Genomic DNA, 16,538 nt, shown 5'->3' with positions numbered 1-16,538 from the left:
CCACCAGGAGGGAAGGACTGAGAACACACTGCTATGTCCTCTGATCTTGAACTTGGGCTCCTGGCTCTGCCCTAACTACACCTTCCTACTCGTGACCTTCCTGATGTGCTGTCCCTAGCCTCTCCCTACTCGGGAGGGGTTGGGTACAGCAGGTCCTGGCTCATGAAGCCCGTCCTTCCAGAACCTGCTCCGACATTTAAAGGGGGGGTCTCAGACCAGCAGCTGGGGCTGCCTAAGCAGTGTGAGAAGAGCCTGACCCGGGGCTTAGAGAGCGGTGAGGATCTGCTGTAAATGTTTACCAGTTCTGGGTTCAATTACAGTAGGCGGCTGAGCTTGCTGCTCAACGAATTGTACAAATTAATTTCATTATTTTTAGGTCAAAGAGAATCTACAAACGCAGTACTGTGGCTTGGAAAAGCCTTCACTTAGGGTCCCTGCTGGGGTCAGAGCTGGGTCTCTCCAGCTGCCTCTGCAGGAGCATCTGTGGGAGGGAGGGCTGACGGCTGCATGGGCCGGGCGGGGAGAAGCAGCTCTTACTCAAGGCGGGGCCTGGGTGGGCTCAGAGGACCCGGCTGGGGGCTGAGCCAGTGGGAGATGAGGAAGCCTGCCTTTTGCCAGGCAGCACCTTCTGAGAAGCCAGCTCAGCTTCTGAGGTCTCGTGGGAACCGCACACGGGTCCTGCTTGGAAGGCTGCTAGAGGCCTGTGCACCCCCCAGCCCCACCCCGGCCCACCCAGCCCCGAGCCAGGCTGGGACAAGTGGGGCTGGGTTTAAACGGGCCCCCTGGACCCCCACTCACTTGGCGTGCTTGATGGCCCCGTCCAGGGTGCTGAAAAGCGCGCCGCACTCCTCCACCACGCAGTGGAAGTGGGCCTTGTGGAGGAAGTCACACTGGGCGTCGCAGAAGTCCTTGGTGCCAAACCTGGCAGAGGGGCCGGCTACTCAGAGGAGACCCTGGCGCTCTGGCGAGGCTGGGGGAACAGCCTCGTGGGGGGAACACGTGCCCCCGGGACGAGTGGGCGTGGCCCTTCCCTCCCCCTTTGCTCACACGGCAAGCCCCTCACCTGCGAAGGTAGACCTTCCAGGGCTCTGACAGCTTCTCCTGAACCAGCGCCTTCACGGCCTTGCCCAGGAAGGGCGAGGACTCCCCGGCGGGGCTCCCCTCCGCTTCTGTCTTGATGTTCAACAGGCTGCCGAGGTTGGGATTGCCCTGAGACATCTGCGAGGAGGACAGGCCCGTGCTTCAGGCTGGGGACCTCAGGACACCTGACCCGACTGCCCTGGGAGGAGTGGCAGCTCTGGGCCGCTCGGGCCTCTCCAAACTGACCAGAGCATCGCGGTGCTGGCAGCCGGGAGGAGAGGAGGCCCGACCCCACACGGCTCTGGCTACGGAAGAGCCCTCACTGAATGGACGCTGCCGCGGGCGGCCTGCGGCACTGCCCCGGCCCCGTGGAGCTGCCAGGGCTCTGCCACACAAACCCCGTGCTGCTAGGAGCCATCACTCAATCTGAGGCCGAGACTCAGGGCACACACTCCAGCCCAGCTTTCCCCAGACTAAGCGGCTCCCTGGTTATTCTCCTGCCAGGTTTTCAAAAGAAGTGCAGGAGGAGGAGGCCTGGGGGGAACCCGCACGAATTCCTTGAGAACAAGAGAAGGCACACAAAGGAGGAGCAGAGAGGGAGGGAAGGAGGCTCGTGGGGTGAGACCAAGGCAGGCTCGCTGCTGCTGGCAGAGGAGGGGGCGGGGGAGTCCGCGGAAAGGCTCGACCCACGTGGGGTGTGGGTCTCCGACAGGAAGGAACAAGGGGGTGCAGGGAGCAGTGACCCAAGAACGGAAAAGAGGAGCAAGAGAGCGAGCAGGGAAGGGCAGAAGGCAGAGGGCATGCGCACCGACGGGGCAGAGGCCAGTGGGAGGCCATGGGCCCAGCAGGAACCCCACTCCGTGAGGTCCGGCCCGGGCCCAGCTCCCTCCTCAATAGTCACTTGTGTACGGTAACCTAATTAATCTTGCTGTAGTCAAATTTATCATGTGAAGGGGGAAAATATATTTGCGATGGTGTATAATTTACAAAGACCCTGCATTATTTAAAATAAATATTCTGGAGCAACCTCTGCTGAAGGCGTCCGAGACCATTACTCAACCCGAAAAGTGGAAATTGATGCTTTGCTCCCACTTTGGTCTCCCCCTCCACCTTTATAAACAAACAAAAAAATATATAAAATTAATAAAATTAATAACCAAGAGTGAAAGAAGTTAGAGGGCTCCGGAAAAGCTTTTGGAGCCCTCCATGTGAAGGGAAAAAAAGGGTGTCAGAGGCTGGAATATATTTCTTCAGCCAGTTCATTAAATTAATTTGTAAGCAGTGGCTCTGAAATTATATCCGATGAAAAATGGCCTCAAAATTTAAATGGTACAAACTCATCTTATTAGAGGCAAAACATTAAAAAACAAACACATCCCCCCCACCCCCCCCAGCACAGCTTTAATTTCTCTGGGTGGGGGAATGGGAGGCGTGTGATGGATGGTTCTTACCTTATTCATAAGCGAGGATAAAAGAGATGAATTTGCCGGGACTGCGTGGCCATTTGATTCATTACTGGAACACACAAACCAAGGGGCTTTAGCTCAGACAGTACGTGGGACCGGGCCCAGAGACTCACCCCTCCCAGCTGGCCCCTGGGACTCTGGCCCCGCCTGCTACATCTGCCTGGGCAGGAGGATGACCCCTTGTCAGGAGGGGTTGGCCCCTGGCCCCATGGAGTCTGGCTCTGAGGGTGCTGTCCCCAGAGCCTCCTGCAGAGGGGCAGAGCTGGGAGGCCTGGGCCTCGCCTCACCTGGGCTCCTTCAGAGTCAGGTCTAAACTGCGGTCCTGGGAGGCCTCGTGGGGACCTGGGGCGCCAGCACTCTCACCGGGCTCCTGCTTCACCGGGGCTGGGGGGAACCTGGCAGGGGTGGCCTGCTGCCCATTTCCTATGGGGGAGGGGGGAGGGAAGATGGTGTTAGAGGGACTGAGGGCTTCATATGGGCACAAACCGGAGCCCCCCGAAGTGAGGGTAACGGGCCGGGTGGGCTGGGGCCCCTGGGGAGCCCTGGCTGCTGGTCAGCGGTTCTCCCCACTGACATGATCGCTTGTGACGCTTCCCCCTGTGTGGCAATTCTTCAAGTGATAATTATTGCAAAATTATGTCAAAGTTGTCCTGGCTCAGGGCCTCCTGGAGGAGAAGGGCGGGAGGATGGGGAGGGGGCTGGGACGGGGGCGGGGGCCCTTCCTCTTCTCCACCGACTGTCACAGTCAATTTGTGGAGCTGCCGCTTAGGCTTTTATTAAAGACTCTGTTAATGCTGAGGGAAAGTGGCAGATCGAGACTGGGAGCTGCGCCCCCTCCGCAGGTCCCGTCCCCACTGTTGCCGGGGTGACAGCCCTGCCTTCCACTGAGCATGCCCAGGAGGGGCATCTGCTGTGTCAGGGCTATGGAAGCTGACAGCCAATCAGAGCGGTTCAAACTACGTGACCTCGCCCGTCAAGCTGTCCAGGGCAGGGATATGAGGCCCACCCTGGCCAGGCTGGGCTGGACGGGGTGGGTGGGGGAAGCTGGCGGGGTGTAGGCATGGCGGGGAAAGGCCGGAGCTGAGCGGGCAGAGGATTCGGGAGGCCAAGCAGAACAGGGCAAAAGAAGTTGCTGACAGGAACATGTCCACCGAGCCCTTCCCCACAATCCCCAAGTGACTGAAATATTAATCTGCCCCAAGGCGCTGCAGCTGACGGAGAGCTGCTTCACAGACAGCAAGTGGCATTTTATTAAAAAATAAAGGAAAATGGCCCCCTTCCCTTCACTTGACCTTTCTTTTCGGGGAAGGAGCTTTTTCTAAAGAAAAGAAAGTACTTGACAGTCTGGCCACGGAGCCCAGCGTGGTCCCAGCCTGCAGGCACCTCGCCGGAGGCGCGCGGCCCCCGGCAGTCAGGCCTGACACCCACACTTGGAGTGGAAGGTGTGTCACAGCTGATAGGAGCGTCCCACTGGGAACATGATATTCAGTTTTCAGAATTCAGAGTCCACATTCCAGGAGCTCCCCAAAGCCACTTGCCCAGGGTCCCTAGGGAAACAGGGCTCTGACCCTCCTGCCAAGCACTGGTCTCTCTGGGGGCACTGCGCAGAGCCCTGGGTGGGCTGCGGGGACCCTCAGTCTTGGCGGGTCTCGAGACAGTCTCACAGAGGAGCAGGGTGCCCGGGCTCAGAAGCCAGCTGTTGAGGTCCAAGTCTCGACTTGGCCACCTCCCAGGGGGTATACTTGGGGACAGACTATGCCCCACACTGTTCCATCAGCTCCACAAGGCAGGAGTGTTTGTCTCTCTTCTTCCCTGCCGTGTCCCCAGCACTGGCTTGGTGCCTGGCCTGCCAGCAAGCTGCCCTCAGTGAGCACCAGTGGTTGATAAGTGAATGAATGAAGGAAGGAATGAAGGAAGGAAGGAAAGAAGGAAGGAAGTGAGCCACATCCCAGATTTGAGCCGAACTCTTCTTAAGAATTTGACTAATGCTAATTACCCGGATGGGGGAGAACAGAGGGAGAGGAGTGAGGGAAACAGAAAAGCCAAAAAAAATCCAGAGAAAAAGAGTAAAAAATGTTCTCAAGAGCAGAAAACTTGGGAGAAAGGAGAACCTCTCTCCACGATGAGCCAGAGGAAGGACACAGATGTGACCTGGCGACTCCGACATGGCAGCCAGTGGCCGGGTCTGGCTCAAGTGAAAGAAATTCCAGCTGAAATCCAGGTCCTGGGTCACGCTAGCCAATTTCAAGCACTCAACAGCCATGTGACCAGTGGCTACCATATTGGACAGTGTGGAACAGAACGTTTCCACTACCACAGAAAGTGCGACTGGAAAGCGCTGATGGACAGGGAGACCCTGGGAGGGCATCCTTGGCCTTGACGGGCTGTCCAGGCACGAATCCCCTGAGCATCCCTGTACTGCGGCCACCCTGCCACTCGGCTGGACTCACACGCCCTCCCAGTCACCTGGAAGAGGTCCCAGGGAAGCCTGGGGCTCTGGGACTGCTCCCACTAGGGGCTGGGAGCCCCTACTAGCCCAGGGCGACACGGCAGGGTCGGGGGGAGCTAGCGGTTGCCCCGGGATGCACAGGTACCCCGTGAGGCCGGGATTACTGCTTCCCCTTCACAGATTGAAAAAAACAGAAACAAGAGTTGCCTGGGGTGGGTGGGCCAGAAAGAGGGGCCCCGAATAGGAAATAAAGAGGATGGAGGCAGAGACCAGGCAAAGAAGGGGGCAGGGGTCTCGGGGGGCAGGGAACAGAAGACACTTCTGCCAAACACCCGCTGCTCGGCTCTGCACCGAGGCCAGAGAGCTCCTGGGGTTGGAGAGGTGCTCGCTTCCCAGGCAGGGCCCAGCCTGCTCACCTGGGTCAAAGGTGGCAGAGGGCTTGAGGGCGGCCGCAGCCAGCCTGGCCATCATGGGCGAGATGAGGCCCTTGCTCGCAGAGATCCTCTCCATGATGGAGGCAGGGGGCACCGGGACAGAGGCAGCTGCCGCTGCGGCCGAGTCGCCAGCTCCCGAGGCAGCCAGGGCGGGCGTGTCGGGGGTTACTGAGGCTGCTGTCCCTGATGACATGGTACCCATGAGGCCGGGGGCACCCACAGGCAGGGAGGTGTTGCCCCGGCCCGGAAGGATGGGGAAGTAGGGCGCGGCGCTGGGCAGGCCCGAGTTGGAGAGGGCCAGCGCCAGGGGGATGGATCCAGGCAGGCCCTGGGCCAGCAGCCCCGAGATCTTGCTGTTGGGAGGCTTGGTGGCACTGGGCCCAGCCTCGGAGGTGGCAGTGGCGGTGACCAGGGAGGCGGAGGACTGCTGGCTGGTGGGGGAGGCGCTGAGGCTGGAGTTCTTGCTGCTCAGGGCAGAGAAGTCAACCAGGTCGTCGTTGCTGGACTCCTCGTGCTCCGTGTCCTTGGCGCCCAGCAGCGAGGGCGGCAGCCCCAGCATGCCCGAGCCCGAGGCGCGGATGTGCCGGCGCTCGTGCTTGCGCTTGTGGGAGGTCATCTGGCTGGTGGAGGTGAAGGTGAAGCCGCAGCCGGCGCGGATGCAGTGGAAGTGGTTGGTGGCCTTGCTGTACACACAGCCCTCGTACTTGCACTCCTCGTACTTGTAGAACTTCTTGAAGCCATCCTTGGCGTAGGCGTCGTCCTTGATGTGGTAGCTCTTGTGCTTCTCGATGTCACACTTGTTCTTAAAGGTGAATGTGCAGCCGGGGCGCCTGGCAGGACATCGGGAGGCTGTCATGGGGCCTCACGGGGCCAGGGGGAGGCCCTGCCCTGCTCCCACGGTGGCCCTGGGAGGGATGGGCCTCTGGATGGAAGACCAGGCCAGAAACTAAGGCGGGGCCTCTGAGCAGCCCTCTGCTGCTGTTCCTACTCCCCTGAGGAGGTGGGGCCCCGAGCCACCCACGGGCCTGGGGCCCTGCCTGCCGTCCCTCCCCGGGCCAGGAGGCCTCCCCGGCTGCCTCCCGCTCACCTGCAGTGGAAGTGCGTGGTCTTCTGCCCGTAGAACTGGCAGTCGGCCGTGCCGCAGTCCTCGGTGGCTCGGAAGCGCTGGAAGCCGTCGTTGATGAGCTGGGTGTTCTTCTTATGGAAGTTCTCGTGGGTCATCACGTCCGACGTGCTCGTGTACACCTTGTTACAGCCCACCTGCAGGGGCCACAGTGGCAGTCAGGGGAACCGAGGCCAGGCACCCCGGCGAGGTCAGAGCGGCTGTGCTGCTGGGTGCAGCTGAGCCTGCTCGGGGGAGCTTCTGCACCTGTAAACGTCCAACTCGGGGCACCGAGGTTAAGGTAGGACGACCCCTCAGGCCCCCAGGGCCTGGCCTGTGCTGGGCGTGGGTCATCCTCAGAGAGCCCTGGATACGTCCCCACACAGGCGTGGGAGTCCCATCCTGCAGGAGGTGGCTTGGGGGTCCCCAGTCTGTGGCTCTACCTCTAAAGCCCCCGGGGGTGAGCAGGGCTGGACCCTGGGGCCTGGTGGTCACCTGTAGGCCGGGGACTTGTTTGGCAAACAGTTTCTGGCACAGGGCCTTCCCTACCCCACCCTGGCTGGGCCAAGGCAGGCAACGTTGCCATATTGAGTAAAAACCAGTGGAATCTGAACACTCTTGAGGGCTGGACCGTGCCAGTGTCTGCACCATCTCAGAGCCCAGAGAGCGAGCCCCCCTCTCCTCCTGGCCCAGGTTGTTTCACGGAGGCCATAACAACCCCCTGACAAATACCGGGGGAGGCGCAGGGCTGCTATTTGCAAACCAAAGTCGCTCCCCCTGGACCTGACACCTTGAAAAAGCCCAGACTCTGCGTGGCATTAAAGCAAAGAATTAAACAAAAACCTCCTCAGGAACCGTTTGCAATGCTGCTCTTGGTGTTAAAGGCTGAAAAATGTCGGTCTGTATAAACAGCTCGCTGAATTTCACCCGCACCAAGTATGGCCATGGGGAAGGCCCCACCCTGGCCCACCGGACACTGCCCAAGCCTGAGCCCCCGGGACTCTCTCCTCTGGCCGTCCAGCCCTGGGAAGGGACACAGAGAGCGGCCCTGCCCGAGGCAGGCCTGCCTCCGGGGGTGGGGGAGGGTGGAGGGCGGGGCACCTGCATGCAGTGGTAGTGGGTGCTCTTCCCGTTGAGGTGGCAGCCGTGGTAGTAGACGCTGCAGTCGTCCAGCGGGCTGAAGCGCATGAAGCCGTGCTGCAGGGAATTGTCCCGCTTCTTGTGCATGTTGTAGTGCCGGATCACGTCCTGCTTGCTCGTGAACCTCTGCCGGGAGAGGGCCTGGTGGGCAGGAGGCTGGGCCTGGCCCCAGGGCCCTCCGGTCTCCTTATAAGTCATCCTGTTGGGTCGAGGCAGCCCAGACTGCCCCAAGGCCAGCACCCTGGACTTTGGAGGGAACAGTTCCAAAGGTTCCAGAGCCACAGACCCTTCCCTGACCTCCCCGTAGTCTCCCCATCGGCAGGCCCAGAAGCAGAGAAGATAAATCGGGCCAGGCCTTTCAGGGAGGAGCTCTGATAGGTGACAACTCATTGCGTCTACTGCCACCTGTGGGCTCTGCCAAGCTGGGCTCCCTGGTGAGATGGAGGCAGTGGCCTCCTGCACAACACCCGCACCCACCTCCCGCCTCTCGTTCACTTGCTCTGCACCTACCAGAGGGTGGCTTTGAACGTAAGGGCCGATCTGTCTGAACCTCAACACAACCATCTATAAAATGGGGCAGTAATACCAGCCTCTTAAGGACACTGGGAAGACTTGATTAGATAAGGTACGCAGGCTGTCTGCACAGTCCTTGGTGTGTGGTAGACTCAGCGAATGGGAGCTTGAATTATTACCACTGGGGACGCAGGTGGCTCCAGACCCTATCAGATGCCTGTGGGCAGCAATCTGGGAACGAGAACAGGCTGGGAGCTTTTCTGGGCTCTCTGCCTGCCCAAGTCAAATTCAGGTGGCCCAAGCAGAACCGAGTAACCTCGTCCTGCTTTCAAGAGGCCCCTCCGCTGCTGTGCCAGCCCGCAGGAGCGGGGCGGGGTGCCCGTGGGACATACCTGGTAGTTGCACTCGGGGTCGAGGCAGTGGTAGTGTTCGCGGTACTGGTAGGCGCAGTGGATGTGGCCACAGTGCTGACTGCCTGAGAACCTGCAGGGAAGAGGGGGTGGACTCAGGCCTCTCTGGATGCCAGCTCCAGGGTCCTCGGCCTGAGCGGCTGAGCAGAGTCCGTGCCCGTGCTCCAGGGAACTGCTGCTGTGGTTCAGGGGCCCTGGGTGGACATGTGGAGGGGCAGAGGTGGTCTGCTGGGGTGAAGGAGCAGAGGCTGAGAAGGCTAGGGCGAGTGACGGGGCCGCTGGGAATCCCAGACCCACTGAGCTGCAGACCCAGCCTTATCTGCCCCGGGAGGGAGTGCCAGGTGGGGCACAGAGTCCTGGCACCAAGATGGGAGGAGGAAGCTAGGCCAAGCCAGAAGCCAGAGCAGGGTCAGGGGAAGAGACCTGGGGTGGGATGGGATGGGATGGGATGCTGAAGGCACGAGCCCCCGAGGTGGCCCAGTTGCCGTTTCTGCAGGTGCTGCCCGCCCACCCCTGACTCAGTGCTGGGCCAGGTGCTGGGGACTCCAGCTGCGCCAGCCCAGGGCTCTGTTGCTAAGAGGTGTTAAAGGGCTCTCTCTGTTCTGGGCTTTCCTGACACTTGAAACAGTCCAAGAGTCATGAATTTTTAAAGCGCAGCATCTGTTTGGCTTCCCGTGGCAGGGAGCGCGCTCTCCGGCCAGCTCCGTAGCCAGGAGCTCCATGCTGCCTGGCCACCACCTGCCCTTCCAGAGTACCCCAGGCCTTCTCCAGGCCCCGATGCTGCCAGGGCGGGGGTCTCACAGCCTGGACGATGGCCACGGGGGACAGCACCCCGTGACAACTGTGGACAAGGTGGTGGGCTCAGCCCGCCTGCCCCAGTGCGCTGCGCATGGTGTGGGGCTGCGGGAGGGAAGCCCCTCATGAGGGGAGAAACTCTTGCAAATAAATATTTAAGCTGAAGCTGCCAAAAGGGCCATCTGCTGAGGCACTAATAATAATGGCAATAATAATAATAAAGAGAGCAGAGCAAAGCTGAAAAGACAGGGAGGGAGACACAGAGAGCGACAGCAAAACTATGGGAGATCAACAGAAAGACGGCTGCCAGGGCACAGCCCCGGCCTTGTGCTGCGTCCCCAGGGGCTGGTCGCTGGGGGCCTGAGCGGGGCCCGGGGGGGGGGGGGGGGGGGAGGGGCGGGGAGCGGGTGGAATCTGAAAGTTCTTCACACGCCAATCCCACTGCCTTCAGGATGTAAAGGGGCAGGTCTGGAGTTAGGTGGTGAGGGGGGAGCACACTGAGGCCACCCGCCCACATCCCTTCTCATCCCCAACCGTTCCGCAGGGGCCTGCAACCCCACCTGCCCCACCCCCACCCGGCCCCAAGTGGAGCCCTTTTTAAAAATTTTTAAAAAATGTTTATTTTATTTATTTATTTATTTAATTAATTTATTTTTTGCCGTGTTGGGTCTTCGTTGCTGCGCACGGGCTTTCTCTAGTTGTGGTGAGCGGGGGCTACTCTGTTGTGGTGCGCGGGCTTCTCATTGTGGTGGCTTCTCTTGTTGCGGAGCACGGGCTCTAGAGCGCAGGCTCAGTAGTTGTGGCACACGGGCTCAGTAGTTGTGGCTCGCGGGCTTTAGAGCGCAGGCTCAGTAGTTGTGGCGTGTGGGCTTAGTTGCTCCGCGGCATGTGGGATCTTCCCGGACCAGGGCTTGAACCCATTCCCCCTGCATTGGCGGGCGGATTCTTAACCACTGTGCCACCAGGGAAGCCCACAGTGAGCTGTGGAGGGGGGGCCTGCACTCACCTGTGGCCGGGCCCTGCCTTCGGGCCCTTTCAGGTACCCCAGTCCTGCCTGGGGTACAAGCTGCTTAAGGGCATGTGGCCTGGACCACATCAAGGGGGCGGGGGCTCTGAGATGGGGCAGAGGGCAGGCCTGGGGAGGGTTTGGAAGCAGGAATGCATGGGGGCGGGGAGGCAGGAGGCACCTTGGTACTAGTGGTCACATGGACGTATGGTCCCATGGTCCCCAGGCATTCCTGCCCCCACCCACCTTCTCTCCATGGCAGTCTCCTCCCCAGGGGCCTACCTGGCAATATATTTCTGGTAAATGTTTACATCTTCAGTGACAGCTGGTTTATCTGTGGGCAATCCGTTCCTGGTGAGAGACACACAGGGCACAGCTGATTAGCAGACGAGGTGGTCTCATGCCCCAAGAGTGTCTGGGGGCAGCTCCCTGCCCTGGGGCCCTGGCCCTTCTCTCGCTCACTGTGTAGTGTTCCGGGCACTTAGGGTGGGACTGGAAAAGTCCTTCGGCAGAAAACTAGCACAGGTTCAATTAGCCCACCTTTGGCAAGGGCTGGGCCGTCTTCAGCTGGCAGGGCTGGAGGGCCCTACCTTGGGCGTGGATCTGACCTAGAGTCCAACAGCATAGGAAGCCTGGGAAGCTGGGGCCTGGCCGCCTTGCACACAGAGAGTCAGGATGCTGCTGGCTGAAGAGCGGTACCAGGTACCACTGGGGAAGACGCCAGGGGAAAGGGCAAGAACAGCACCAAGCAAGTGTGGCTGGGTGGTCGGAAAGGCCTCCCTGACGCCGAGGGCAGCTCCCTAGATCTACTCCCAGGTTTCTGGACCCGCCTCCAGGAGGGATGGTTGAGGGGAAGGGTCTCACTCAGCCCCACACATTGATCCATCAATTATTTTGCCATTGTCTAGGGCTTTGCGCTGGGTGTGCCCACCCCACCCCAGCCTCCTACCTTCTCTTGCTGCCTTCCCCATGGCGCAGGCTCTGAACCTGGAAGCCCTGGCCACCAGCCTGGAACCCAGAACCCCCAGCCCGGAGTAGGGCTTTCCCAGCCAACCATAAGCCCGCAACTGGCCCTCATGGTGGCAGGCAGAGAAAGCCTGTCACGGGCACATGGGGGTTACAGTACCCTGTGGCATGTGTGTTAGCAGATGAGCACGTGCACAGAAGTACAGGCAGACCCTGGAGATACTGCAGGTTCACTTCCAGACCACCGCCATAAAGTGAATATCGCAATAAAGCGAGTCACACGAATTTTTTTGGTTTCCCAGAGCGTAGAAAAGTTACGTTTACACTATACTGTAGTCTATTAAGTGTGCAATAGCATTATGTCTAAAAAAGCAATGCATATGCCTTAAATAAAAAACGCTTTATTGCTAAAAAATGCTGACCGTCATCCGACAGTGCAGGGTTGCCACAAACCTTCAATCTGTAAAAATACGCAATATCTTCGAAGCGCAATAAAACAAGGTGTGCCTGTACCCGCTGTGAGAGCGTGTGTGCGCACAGCAAGATGTATAGTGTGCGGGTCCATGAACTGAGTCTGAGCGATTACGTAGGCAGAGGAGTGTGTGTGCGTGTGCGTGCGTGTGTGTGTGCGTGCGCGCGTGTGCAGAAGCATGTGTGTGAGAATCTGGGTGCACAGTGGATGTGCATAAGGTGTGGGTGTGTGTGTCCATAAGTGTGAGCTTCAGAGGCAGGAAGTGGGACTCCGGGCCACTCCAGTCCCGAGTGCAGGGCTGGCAGTGAGGGTGGTGCACGCCTTACTTGACAGTGGAGACGGTCCCCGTGGTGATGGAGTCTGTTTTGGAGAAGGTTGACTTCAGGTACTCGGGAGTGTTGAAAGGCAGGGAGGCAGGTGGCTCAGGGCCTGGCCCGGGGGCACTGGGAGCAGTGGGCACGCTGGCGAGGGGTGCAGGAGCCAGGCTGGGGGTGGGCGGAACCTTGGCGGGGCCCGGCTTCTGGATGGCCCGGACGTCGTACTTGGAGGGGCGCCCCACCTTGCCCGTCTTGAAGGCGATGGCCCCTCCCATGTCGGGGCTGCCCTCCCCGGGTTTGAAGAGGTGCAGGTACTTGACGTTCTCCAGGTCGTACTTAGACGGCTTCTTGTAGGCGCTCCCGTTCTGGGGCCGCAGGTTCTCACCCGTCTTCAGTTTCTGGATGAAGAAGTCGTACTTGGAGGCACGGGCCACCAGGCCCTGCATGGGGACACTGCTGTGTGAGGGCAGGGGCAGGATGGTGGCCTTCGTCTCCAGGTGCGTGGTGCTACTGGGCAGCCGCAGGCCAGGCAATGAGCCCAGGGCCTCTTTGCCGGCCCGCCCCTCGGCTGTGGTGCCGTGGGCCGGCCAGGACAGCTGCTCGCCGGCCTTGAGCTTGCGGATGTACTCCTCATACTTGGAGAACCGCGCCCGCTTGCTGAGGGCGTCCTCGGAGGCGGGCAGCACGGAGGAGGTGGCCGCCTCGGCTGTGGAGCCCGCGTGCAGCTTCTCGAAGCTGATCTTCCTGGCCAGCTCGTCCCTCGTGTTCTGGTCGTCATAGCCAAACATGCCAAGGAACTCGGTCATGGTGGAGGCCGCGTAGTCCCGCAGCGAGGAGGCCTCGCCTACGGCAGGGAGGAGAGGGGCCGTCACCTCTGGGAGGGAGCAGGGTAGCCAAGGGACAGGACCCGCCCCCCCCCACACCCGCCCCTCGCTGCCCTGCCCACAGAGGGAGGGGGCGGGCCTGGGGAAGGGGTGGAGCGGGACATGATCTATGGACATTTGGCTCACTTGTTAGGTTTTACGACTCTTAAATTAATTTGTTTAAAAAAAAAGTAATTAATACTGGGGTAAAATAAAACGAGTTCATCAATGCCAGGAAAATCAATTTCCTAAATGTTCTGGCCGATGGCTTTTCAGTACATTAAACAAAGTTTCATAAATGTCTCCGCTCTCTCGCCTTGGCCTAATATGAAGGAGAAGTCATTTTACTGGAAGTAAGGCCAGATCCCAACCTGCCTCCCAGGGTGGGGGTGGGAATGGGGGCTGGGGACAGGTAGGGCTCTGAGCCAGTGGCTGGGCCGTCAGGAGGGACCCCAGGGGCTGAGGGAGCCACTGGGGATGGGGTCAGGGGTGGGCCTGGCTGAGCCTGCCTGGAGGACCCTCCCTGGCCCCCACAAATGGACACACAGGCCCCTTATCCCTGGGAGGATGAGAGGCTTGCCCCAAGCCTCCTCAGGACCTGTCCCCTTGGCCCTTCCTGGCCCCCCAGGCTGCTGATGGCCCCAGACAACAGGGCCGATGGGGCAGAGAGCCTGCGGATGTGTTCACTCAGACTCCCTCAGGGCCCGCCCACCCCAGCCAAGATTTAATGACGTAGAGAGTCCTTCAAACCTCCCTGCCACCTTCTGGTCACTTGTGCTCGCGCACGAGGGTGGGCCACCCCAAGGAGAGTCAAGGCCGTAGAGGCAGTGGCTGAGGGCGGCCCATCTATCGCCCCACTGTGTCCACAGCGGGGCACAAGGAGAATCCCCCGAAGCAATCTCCCCACAGGGACACGCATGCACGCGTGCACACTCGAGCTCGCAGCCCTAGCGACCTTCCCCGCCCACACACACACGTGTACACAAACCACCCCAAACTCCACAGTCAGCTCCCCAAGATGAGTCTCAGGATGGTGGGGGCAAGATGACCCCATTCTGCCTGGGGCTGTTCACTGGAGACAAACCCCTTCCGCACACAACCTTCCGCCACAATAGGCCTGCGACTCCCCAGCACGCGCCTTCCTGCACACAACACTCGCAGAACACCGACTGTGCGCTACACCCTGAATCAGGAGTGGGTACACACAGGTGGGTGGGACTCACCTGGGCCCCAGGGCACATGCGTGTTCTCTCCACTCATGTCTGAGCCTGCACACCCAGGCACACAGAGCGGCAGGAACCCAGGCTGGGGGTCCTAAAAGCACGGCCAGGGGAAGGCGTGGCCGAAGCAGGGGTGGGCGGACCAGGACCCAACAGGGCAGCCGATGAGGGCTTTCCTCCCACCCCTACCTGGAAGTGGTCTGAGAGCGGGGCTGGGCTCTGGCACAAGAGAGAACCTAGCAGCATGTAGAAAGAGCCTCTGAGCTCCTGGGAGGACAGGGAGAAGGGCAGTCCTGTGGGGACCGGGACGCGCCAGGTGAGGACAGGACAGTCATGGGCAGCACCTGGCACACAAGGTGGGCAGAGTGACTCAAGGAACCGACGGACAGCTGTTCCTCTGGGCGGGATGGCCGGTGGGCTGCTGTCCTGACCTCAAGCTACTTGGGGTTGGGGACCCAGTCTGGGAGGAGTGGGCCCTGGCTGCTAGATTCAGTGGCTCAGGAACCAGGGAAAGGGGCTAAAAATAGCTGGAGGCAGCTGAGCCCTCACTATATATGGCAGAGAAACAGAAGGCTTTGAAGGGCAGGCGGCCTAGAGCAGGGAGGGGGCCAGGCAGGGGTCCCAGGGGCAGCCCAGAGGCCTGCATTCCCAAGCCCACGGTGGGCAGCCTGGGCTCCGGTCGCCTGGCTCCAGTGCCCGGGCTGAGCAGGCCGCCCTGGGTGTCACCATGCAGTCCCACTGGGCCTCAAACCCGAGGGGCGAGGCCTGCAGCCACGAGGCCACTGGCAGTTCTAGCCCTGCCTCCTGCCATCCTAGCTCTCCGCTCCCCCGGGAGGTGCTGGGGCGCTGAAGGGACAGTGGGCCTTGTCCCTGTCCCTCCCCTCTCCTCAGGCCCAGCGCAATCACCTTGTGTCTGGGAACGGCAAGGGCTTTTCCTATCAGAGGAAACTGAAGGTCACACTTTTCCTCATTGATCTTGCAATGTTTGTTAATTACTCTGTCACTGATGTGGCGAAGGATAATTAAACAGCTCTGTTTATATCTTATATGCATAATTATGTGGCTGCGCAGGGCTCCGCGCGCAGGGAGGAGATGCGCCCCTCGCTGCAGGGGAAGGGGATCGGGAAGCGGGCAGGGAAGGCTCGGGACACCAGGCACAGGCTGGGAATGAGGCTGGGGAGCTGAAAAAAGACCCCAGGCCCAGAGTTCCAGTCCTAGCGGAGACACCCTCCCACCCAGAACCTAGGCCCTCCCTCCCCAGGGCAGAAGGAGCTCTGCATCGAAGGACAAGCAGACACCAGAAGAGCCAGCTCTTAGCCATCTCGTGGGAAAGAGGTCAGCCAGGGGACCGCGTCTGGGGCAGGTGGGTGTAACGGGATATGCCGGCTGGGTGTTGCTCCCCACACGCATGTCCAGGTACTGCGTCCCCCAACAGGCTCCTCCCTATGCAGGTGCGTGTGGACAGTCGTCTACTCACACGCCGTCCGTCCGTCTGTCCATCCATCCATCCATCCATCCATCCATCAGCCTGTCCACCAGTCCATCCGTCCATCCACTGCTTCCTGAAGACCTACTGTGTGTTTGGCAGCCCACCCCAGCCCGGCTCGCACGTCTGGGAAGCTGCCTTCTCAGGCCCTTCCCTCCTCACCCCTGCTGCCCTTCCTCAGGGGTCCTCCCTGGGTCTGAGTGAGGGGTCACTATTTGGAGCAAGAGTGAGGGAAGCGGGCATGCGCTGTGGACACACCACTCCTTCCCCGCCGGGCCGCCCTCCTCGTGGGGTTATGTCCCGCCCGGGGCTCAGACACCCACCTGAAGCCTGCTTGGCACTGGGGCCACTATCAGCCTTGGAGGCTGCCCCGTCCGAGTCCTTCTCCTCGACGACGCTGCCATCCTTGGGGGGCTCGTCGCCGTGGTCTTCCTCGTCGCTGCAGCCCTGGGGCTGCACCATGTAGACACCCTCGGGTGGCAGCTCCAGACCCTCCCGGGCGATCCGCCCCAGCACGGGCGGGGGTGTCGGCTCCTCGCTGTACTCCCCGTTCACCCACTTCTCGATCACCGCCCGCCTCTTGTCCTCTTCGCTGCGGGGGGCCCGGGCCACCCCCGACTCAGGGCCACTGCGCTCTTTGTCCCGGGGCCGCAGTGGGCTGCCCTCGGCGTGGGCGCCGGCCTCCGCTCCCTTCTCCACCACCACCTGGCGGCTCAGCTTGGCGCAGATGGCGTTGAGCTTCAGGCCGCCTTTGCGTTTGGCCGCCATCGCGGGCTTGCCTGCAGGCGGGTCAGGGCACCGGGTGCCTTCAGCTGCAGG

The 16,538-nt window shown here is 60.7% G+C and overlaps 1 protein-coding gene across 25 annotated transcripts in view; it reads right to left on the bottom strand.

The window, feature by feature from the left end:
• Positions 1-16,538, bottom strand: part of CASZ1 (castor zinc finger 1) — a 156,924-nt gene that overhangs the window by 11,360 nt on the left and 129,026 nt on the right. For 14 of the 25 annotated variants that reach the window (XM_082379207.1, XM_082379200.1, XM_082379208.1 and 11 more), the window contains 11 exons: positions 16,043-16,531; positions 12,160-12,994; positions 10,678-10,746; positions 8,577-8,667; positions 7,633-7,917; positions 6,517-6,689; positions 5,412-6,259; positions 2,834-2,969; positions 2,532-2,595; positions 1,064-1,218; positions 799-921 (listed from right to left, as the gene is read on the bottom strand). In XM_082379207.1, the coding sequence (XP_082235333.1) occupies positions 799-921; positions 1,064-1,218; positions 2,532-2,595; positions 2,834-2,969; positions 5,412-6,259; positions 6,517-6,689; positions 7,633-7,917; positions 8,577-8,667; positions 10,678-10,746; positions 12,160-12,994; positions 16,043-16,531 (3,268 nt within the window). The remainder of the gene's footprint in view (positions 1-798; positions 922-1,063; positions 1,219-2,531; positions 2,596-2,833; positions 2,970-5,411; positions 6,260-6,516; positions 6,690-7,632; positions 7,918-8,576; positions 8,668-10,677; positions 10,747-12,159; positions 12,995-16,042; positions 16,532-16,538) is intronic. The other 11 variants (XM_082379206.1, XM_082379196.1, XM_082379202.1 and 8 more) reach the window with 7 other exon arrangements.

This window comes from Balaenoptera borealis (assembly GCF_965194805.1).
Source record: "Balaenoptera borealis genome assembly, chromosome: 1".
Classification (NCBI taxonomy): Eukaryota; Metazoa; Chordata; class Mammalia; order Artiodactyla; family Balaenopteridae; genus Balaenoptera; species Balaenoptera borealis.
This window is presented reverse-complemented; position numbering and strand designations above follow the sequence as displayed.